Below are 9,234 nucleotides of genomic sequence, written 5' to 3'. Positions count from 1 at the left end.
CATCATACGGATGGCTTATACCGTTAGAAAAATACTCTTCAGTGCTATTGTAGGGTTTACAGGAAACTTCTTCCGTGTTGTGGGATAGAAAGCCATTTAAACACCGTTCTGAAAGAATGCTTCTTCCTGCTGCCACTGCCTGTAGGTTGTAGAAGAACGGCCTACACGCACTACAGTTCTGGTTTTACTCAAAAAAGAAACAAAAGAAAACTAAACAATAGGGTAAACTTTTATTTGGAGTTAGTTTTCTTGCAAGATGATAATTAAGGCCCTTCAAGCAGAGTTCAGAAGCTCCTGTATGGCTGCCTGTTGATCTGCATTGAGCTGTGATATGCATTCCCTCCAGAGTCCTCCAGATGTCTAGAAAACAAATGAGAAGTTGGCTTTATGCAGGCTGACAGGCTTCTAAGGCACAAGTGCTAAACTTTCATCTTCCAAGGGCAACATTCATAGAATCATAGAATCATAGAATCCTAGGGGTTGGAAGGGACCTCGAAAGATCATCTAGTCCAACCCCCCCTGCCAGAGCAGGGCCCCCTAGAGTACATCACATAGGAACGTGTCCAGGCGGGTTTTGAATGTCTCCAGTGAAGGAGACTCCACAACCCCCCTGGGCAGCCTGTTCCAGGGCTCTGTCACCCTTACAGTAAAAAAATTTTTTCTGATATTCAACTTGAACCTCCTATGCTCCAATTTACACCCATTACCCCTTGTCCTATCACTGGTCACCACTGAGAAAAGCCTAACTCCATCTCCCTGACACTCACCCCTTCCGGTAATACACACGCCTAAGGGAAGAGACTGAAATCTCCAGGCATACACAGTTATAGAGAGGTTCATCTGTAGATGCTCTAAAATGCTAAACAGAGGCAAGCTCTGGTTAAATAACACCAGTGTGTAATTGAGTTGAAACTCCTGGGAACACCCTGTGAGTAGGGGGGTAAAATGACAATCGACTCTTTCAAGTTAACCGTAGCCTGAACCATTTGCTCTGTTTTGCACTCATTTAAAAGACCCCAAACTGAACCATGCCTAAATGCAAGAGCATCTTTTGGGCACTTGGTGCACCAGTGAGGGATTCAGAGTGTACACTGTGTGTGTATGTGCAAAATTCTGCTGCCAATATGCAGCATTATTCTTTAGTGAAAATCATGCTGAATTACTTTGCCAAGGGAAAAAGTACATGGCATCTACCTGGGTAAACATTAGCCCACACTTTCCTGCACTGCAGTGCACCTCACCTGTGTTACCACAGCCCTTGACTCAGACATGAACTTTTAAATTAAGTTACCATCAGTAGGGATTGGTTCTAATGGTACCAGAAAAGGCTGAACATTTAAAAAGGTTGAGGAAAAGTATTTGTTCACTTATCAATGGAAGCAGGAAGCAACTGGCACCCTTGCTTTCTTTAGAAGGACAACCATAGGAAAAAACAAAATTGCAGGTGACTGGCTAGCTGTAGGTCTTTAGATTGGTTTTTGTGACACCAGCATACTCAAAGTTTTTTAAAAATTTAAATATGTATTTGATATGTTTTATGTTCAGTTCTAACAACCTTTTTTCACAAGCTTTTAAAAAAAAAACCAACCAACCCAAAAAAATAGATTTACAAAATTCAAAAGAATTTGAAAACAAAGTCCTCAAGTTGAGTTCATATTTTTACTTCTAGTTGTAAATCATATTAGGCATTTTAGACTCTAGATCTACTATGGAATATTACAGAATTAAACATGCTCTTGCAGCATTCCTGACACACATGTAAATTGATACTTCACACTGAAATATTTCTGGCCTGAGAACACATAAGAAGCATGTGGGAAAAGGTTTAATTCCAATTACGACCGTAATGTTGCTCATGTCAGATGCTGGCAGTGGAACAGCTTACTGAGATCATAAAAGGAAAGAAAAAAAAAAAAAGAAAGAAGTCTCTTGGAATTGGGAAAGCAGCAGCAGTAGGCAGACTGCTAGCAACTACACAGACTTTGAAGTTCCTACAATGTTATAAAACATTTACAGTGCTTTACTAACTCAAAATACTGTGTGAAGAGAGATGGGATTGGTAACAGTAGCTAAAATTGTACTTAAAAAAAAAAAAATCCATGACCTTCAAGATTTTTTCCCCTCACAGCCTGAAAGTAAATCATTTAACCAATGCAGGAGTCTTATTTCCATATGAATGTTCCTATTGTTCCTGGCCAAACTAAGACTTTGCAACAAATAACTAATCTATATAGGCATGTGCCACTGTTTTATTAAAAAAAAAAAACCAAAAAACAAACCCCAAACAACTAACCTTAAGCATTTAAGGTGAAGTGAACAAATGCATTAGCATATCCTAATATAAAGTTCCATACCTGGACTAAGCACTAACATCAGATTCCTGCCCTTCAGGCAGAATCTAGAGCAGCCACTTAAGAGAACTTTCACTTTGCAACTGCTGGATTTCATGCTTGTTATGACTTTAGAGTTTTAACAAGTCACTTTCTACAAGACATAATGGATCTCACAGGCTGATAGACTCATCCAAGTGAATCCTTTCCAAAATAAAATATTCCTAAATCTTCAAACCCACGTTTTGCTAAAGCATGCCAGGTAGAATGGACAATAATTGAACAGCTGCTGCTCCAAATCCTCTGTGCATTTTTAAAGCTATATACTTGCCAGGCACACCAGTTTCTGTCATTAGATGCTGCAACTGTCAAGTAATTCCACCTGATAATATTTGTCTGCTTATCAGATCTGCCCTATGAGCACTATCACAACTCTATAGAGAGGTGCAGCTTAAATACTTGGACACCCTCACCACTGAGCACCATAAGTACTCACTACAGCAGAAAGGGACCTTGAGGCAGTTCCCCAAAGGCAGGGAAAACATTGAAGAGCCACCTATCTTTACATTGGATTGAAAAGGGCAGTAGTAAAATTACTTTTGGTTTGCCTTCATTCTCTGGCAAAGATCCCTCAGCTCGGTTAGTAAGTTACCACAGGTGCTGGGGACCCTTACAGGAACCACTGTGGATAAAACCCTGCAGTACTATTCACCAAAGACAGGCAGATTTCTCTCCAGTTTTTATTTTCTGCCACAGGAAAAAACCCCAAACAAACAGCAAATCCACACACAACTCACACTGGCTAGCATGTTAACCACCTAGGTGCAAACACCTTAAAACTCAGAGGCTCTCAAACTGGTTTAACATTTTTGCTACTTCTTAAAGGTGTTTCTAAATGACCCTTTTATAACTAAGGAAGCATTTATTTACCTGCACTTGGCGAACAACATTAGCCAACCTCTTGGTACAGGGATCTTCATGTTTAATAGCTTCATGAATTTCACCATCCGCAATTATACCAAATATTCTGGGCAGGTTTGAGTTGTTGGGACCGAGGACCACCGGGTTGTTGCTGTCACAATTAAAACACATTACAAATAAATTAGCGTTTAACAAGAAGGAAAAAATAATGTAAACATTTTACGTGTCAGTTGAGTGATTGTGAAATACCTTATTCTAAACCTGCTTATTTACACCTAAGCTCCACGCAGCTGAATAGGTGTGTGCAGCGCTGACGCATGCTGACAAAATGTTCCTTCTGTTAATATTTAATCAGCTGATTCTTTAATCAGCCCACACTTTATCAGGAAGAAGTTCTGAACTGTTACAAAACAGTTGAGCTCCACACAGATGGAACTGCAAATAGTGTGACATAAATGCCCTGCCTAAAAGGCCTTACTCCTCCCTCTCAGTGCTGCGAGGGGGAGGAGGTTGTGTTATTGGTGTCAGGAGCTCTCTGCCAGCCCTCTCACTGACACAGCAAGTAAACAGCTCTGCTCCCTCTTCCCTAGCCAAGCACTGGAATAGAGGAGTGCTGGCAACCAGGGGTCTGGATAGAAAACATGATCTACTTCCAGCCCTGCCACCTACCACTGCTGGAATGCAGAGGGTGTGAACAGGTCCAAAAGAAGGCAACTGGGCTGGTGAAAGGACTCAAACACAGATCCTATGAGGAGAGGCTGAGGGAGCTGGGGCTGTTCAGCCTGGAGAAGAGGAGGCTCAGGGGAGACCTCATCACTCTCTACAACTCCCTGAAAGGAGGGGGTAGCCAGGGGGGGGTTGGTCTCTTTTCCCAGGCAACTCTCAGCAAGACAAGAGGGCACGGTCTCAAGTTGTGCCGGGGGAGGTTTAGGTTGGACATTAGAAAGAATTTCTTTACTGAGAGGGTGATCAGACATTGGAATGGGCTGCCCAGGGAAGTGGTGGATTCTCCATCCCTGGAGATATTTAAAAAGAGACTGGATGTGGCACTCAGTGCCATGGTCTGGTAACTGCAGTGGTAGTGGATCAAGGGTTGGACTTGATGATCTCAGAGGTCCCTTCCAACCCAGCCAATTCTATGATCTTTGACACTCCCTTCCTGGTTTGGGGATCCTGCAGGATTGCCAGTTACTGTCTAGCTACTAAATTTTGTCTCAGTGACTACGGAGAAAAATGCACATTTGTGTTGTCATTTTCCTATTTCCATGTAACACTGGCTGCAAGTTTCTGCTAAGCTTTGTAAGAAGATAAACACATTCAATTTACAGGCAGAAATAAGTGAAAAGATGAAAAATGTTGCCTAACTTTAAGATTTGCTACCAAACTTCTTGTCAAAATGACAACACAAAGGGTTGGAGTTGATGATCTCTGAGGTCCCTTCCAACCCAGCCAATTCTATGATTCTATGAACATAGGGCAGAGAGCTCCAGGGAAGTACATAGCAAGGCTGAGGTCCCTGCACAGAGCCTGGGTACAAAAGTGTGCCACTACTGCAATGCCTGATTTAAATACATCTCTGTGTAAGTAAGCACACATGTCAGTATCATTGAGGTGTCCTTACACACTTGTGCTACTGTCAGTCTAGGGACTGCCATTACCACCAGCCCCTTTGAGACACTGCCTTAATAAAGCACCAGTGGATACAAAGTAGCATGGCTACTACATGATGTTTCAGAAGTTGACATTCTTCTGCTCAGTTATGAAGTGCAACTTGGGCCCACACTAGATTTTAATTTTTTTTTTCATTTACCTAAGGAAGCACAAATCTCATGAAAAAGATGTGGGACAAGATGCTTTCAATAACAATTGAAAGTACTATTAAAGTTAAGGGAGACAGCACTGTACCATGAATTTATCTGCATTATTTCTCTACTTCATACTTAATTTTGTTGATAAGCTTTCAGAAAGCAAGATGTTTATGAAAAGAAGGCTTCAAGGGCATGTGTGTAGCTCTTAAGTAAAAAAGACCTGGCCCATTATTAATGCTGACTTATAAGCAAAGCATCAAAATTCTTCCTGCAGTTTTCTGTAGAAGTTCCCAGCTGATCCTTTCCCATCATGTACATCTAAAGTAGCCAGCAATTTTTTCAAGCTGCAGACATCACTTAGGATGAGACCATTTAAAAAAACAGCAATAACATCACAGAAGGCTCAGTTCTAACATTCCAAATTATCTTTCCTAAAGCATATGCAGATTTACCTGGCACCTTCTCAGTTTTGGAAAATAAACAGAAGGAAAGAATCTGCAAACAGGCTCATTTTCTGCATTAATATCAAGACTTTGCCTTACCTCTCAATTAAGTCACACAGGTAATTGAAAGTATGAACAGCTTCTTCTTTATCTTCATGAAGTGGAAGCCATGATAACCAGTGTGGCAGGACTTCTTCAACATTTATACAGTCAGGCTTGAACTTCATTATCTTTCCTACAGCTGAAATGCAGTTCTCTGTTGCATTGACATTGTCTTTGGTTTTGGCATCTTGAGACTGAATGACTCTCACCAGTAATGGAAGCGCTTCTAATTGTTAAACAGAAGAATAATGGTTAATGCACAATCAAGTTATATTATTTATAACATCACAAATTTTATATGACTACTGCATGCATTGGAAACAGGGGTTTGTGCGGCCCAGGCACCAAGTCCAATCCAGTCATCCCACTACTTGTAGGTTCTTCCCTGCCTGATAATCATTATATGAAAAGCAATCACATAGATAAAGCTATGCAAGGAAACCAACAAAACAGCTACTGAAAAAAAATCTGGATTTGCTTCCTAAGGTCAGCAGGAAAAAAAAATAAAATCTTCCTGTCTCTCAACTGGAGGTACACTATAACACACTCGACATTAATTTATATTAAAACCACAGATAACAAGTGTTATCTTAATCATCAGTTCTGAACATGGGATGATGAAAAGTACCAATAAGGTGCAATTCACATTAATTTGGACTGTGGTGCATGTCCACAGTGTATGCCTGCTGTACATCTACTGCTTCTGCACACATATATATATATTTGTAAATATATATGTACATACACATCTCCCATCATTAATAGTGCACTAGAAAAAGCTTGCAGAAGTAAATTCATCAGTGAAACCACCTTGCATGGTTTGTATCGTAAAAATCAAACATCAAGGAAAAATGCCAATTTTCTTTCTAGCTTAAACAGAAATTTAAAAAATTTTTTTTCATTAGTCATATGGGTAGCCCCATGCAAACTTCAGAAAACTCTACAGGCACACAGGAACAATTATCCTTGTGTTCTGCTGCTAAAAATATAACACTAAAGCTGTGAAATTCTGTATCAGCACGGAAAATGGGTTGTGGAATTGTGCAGAAAGCACACTTCAAAATAACTCCAATTACTGAGAAAGAGCAAGATCTCACACTGCTTCCCTTTGATACATAGCAGCTTTGCAGCTAAGGAATACACAATGACACTTGCTGCACTAACTGCACCAAATTAGATTTCTGAAGAATTTGCTAACTGTGGAAAAATAGGAGTAAACTTAAGCTAGACAAGGATACTTTTAAGGGGCTGATAAAGTTTACAAAACTGCAGACACTGGACATCAGACTCACTGGTTTGTGTACAGAATGCAGGGTAACTATGCTGGACTTCCCTGCAAAGCACAGTAAAGTCTAAAATGTCCAGAAAAACTACGCCTGCATTTTATACCTCAAGTTTTCATGACTGCAGAAATAAAATCTCATCTGTGTTTCCTCACACTCCTCACTACTAATGGATGACTCTGTAGGTATGTGTCCTTGTGGCTGTAAGATTAGGAGGGCACCAAAATGAATCAGCATTTATTTAATGATGAGGATGCACTGTGATTAGAAACAGAGTAATCCTTGGCATGAGAATCTTTTTAGCACACAGGTTTTACTGTCTTCTCTGAAAACATGTTTGTGAAATTTTATTTATAATTAAATTTCTTAATTGATTAATATATAGCACTAGCATACTGTTCTGTTGCAAGTTTCTCATTCCATGGATTTACTTTGTTTATAACCACAGCATATCTTCCTCTATTAAATAGATTAAAATCTATTAAAATCACAAAGTTCCTTCATGTACATACAAAAGAATTTAAAATACTTTGAGGTCCTTGCTGTATACTGTAAAGTAAAAACGTTATTTTGTCTAAACATCCAACTAGAGAAGCTAAGCATCTAGATTTAATCAAGGATTATTTGTCCAAATACAAGAAAAAGGATCAAAACTGTTACAAGGCTTAAGTGGGTCAAGGTAAAGTCTAACGAACGAAAAATCAAATTAGACTTCAACAGACAATAAAAGCCCTCAAAACTACAAAATCAGAAGTCTCTTGAGCTCAGTCTCTTACTTCTCTTGCCTTAGAACACAACACAAGAACCTTCTAGGAAGTATTTGAATAGACAAGTATAAATTTTAATGCTCATATTTTTTACTGCGAGGCTTTCCCCCCTGCTTGTTTTTTTTTAATGACACCTCATCTTAAGACCTCTATTGATATAGTTAAGACTTGTGATAAAGCCCTAATTTATCCCTAATACCTAGTTATTTTCTTGCAACATCTAATTCAGCTTTCATCTAAGATTCATGTAAAATATACACTTGAAACACCTGACTAAATATTTTCTTAAAAAAGGAAAAAACCCTCTGAAAAGGGATGCTGTGTTGATCATGTGTTCAGAAGCCCCAGTTGACTGGCAAGACAACTGCCAGCAGACAAGTATCTCTCTGAATTCAAGACAAATTCGAAGGTTTAAGAGAAACTTGAGACATTCAGAAAAAAAGCAAAGTGTTTCTGATAGGCATTATCATACTCAATTTCTCAGTCACAGAAATCAGGCTCCTTTTTATACAACAGGAAATCAGAGAGCCACATTAATTGTATTCTAGGCTACTCATTAATACAGGTTACTTCTATAATTTTTCCAGACATCCAAAAAAGGCTTGCCATTAATATGTAACCACAGAAGTATTAATAAAAAGCAGCTATAAGACTAGTGTGTACTAGAAAGCTATTTTTAGGACATTAACATCTGCATGCCAGATATTATTAAAAGAAAAGAAAAAAAAGTAAAGCAAATTTCCTAAGTAGTGAATGCTGCAACAGAAATGCTATTAAGCAGAATATCACTAAAAGCCCAATGAATTCAAGTACTTTAATTATCATCCCCAGTCTGCCACATGGATTATACCAGCCATCTATTTCACTGCCAAAGAAAGAGACCTCGTCAACCAAGAGGAGAACAATTTTCTCACACAAACACCCCCCCCCCCCCCTTTACCAGAATCACACATTAAAATCATTTTACCTGTGCAATAAGGACGATAGCTGTCTCCACCAAACTGTGCCATAACTCCAACACCATAGGCAGCTGCTTGCCTCACCTCTGGGCTGTTGTCACATATTGACTCCAGCATTGGCCTCAGGAAGCACTCGGCGTACTTGAATGAAGAGGGGCTGCAGTGCTCTACAATATCATCAAAAATGCAAAGCCCCCACTGCCTGTCTGCCCACGGCCTATGTGAACACTGCAGCAAAAACAGGTAACATTTAAGTCACCTTAAAACTGGTTACTTTTTGTACAGTCAATGATTATATCAACAGAACAACCATAATAAGTGGTCTATTACTTTTGTAGACACCTTCCTGGATTAAACTGCATCTTACAAACACAATTTTCTGTAGTGCTATGTGCAGCACTACCACAAACAAAACAAAACTCAGCTAACTAAGCTGATTAAAAGAAAAATTATTTTAGGCTAAACCATCTATATTTCACACTTCATATTTCAGCCTCAATTTTCCCCAACTACTCTGCAACATTTTTTTGGCCCTCATCCTAAACTCCATTTTAGAGAGTATCTGACACTCTCAGGCAAATTAAATTTCTCAAAACAGTTGTGTGTGTGTCAATGATCATG

The 9,234-nt window shown here is 39.3% G+C and overlaps 1 protein-coding gene across 1 annotated transcript in view; it reads right to left on the bottom strand.

Annotated features, from left to right (window-relative positions):
• Positions 1–211: 211 nt before the first annotated feature.
• Positions 212–9,234, bottom strand: part of IPO5 (importin 5) — a 44,541-nt gene continuing 35,518 nt past the window's right edge. The window contains exons 23-26 of the mRNA XM_071742235.1: positions 8,622–8,841; positions 5,602–5,830; positions 3,261–3,402; positions 212–360 (exon numbers count right to left, since the gene is read on the bottom strand). Coding sequence (XP_071598336.1) covers positions 274–360; positions 3,261–3,402; positions 5,602–5,830; positions 8,622–8,841 — 678 coding nt within the window. The 3' untranslated portion in view covers positions 212–273. The remainder of the gene's footprint in view (positions 361–3,260; positions 3,403–5,601; positions 5,831–8,621; positions 8,842–9,234) is intronic.

The sequence above is a fragment of the Heliangelus exortis genome, chromosome 1 (genome assembly GCF_036169615.1).
Source record: "Heliangelus exortis chromosome 1, bHelExo1.hap1, whole genome shotgun sequence".
In the NCBI taxonomy this organism is placed as follows: Eukaryota; Metazoa; Chordata; class Aves; order Apodiformes; family Trochilidae; genus Heliangelus; species Heliangelus exortis.
The sequence above is the reverse complement of the archived record's forward strand: the minus strand, read 5'-3'. Positions and strand labels throughout refer to the sequence as shown.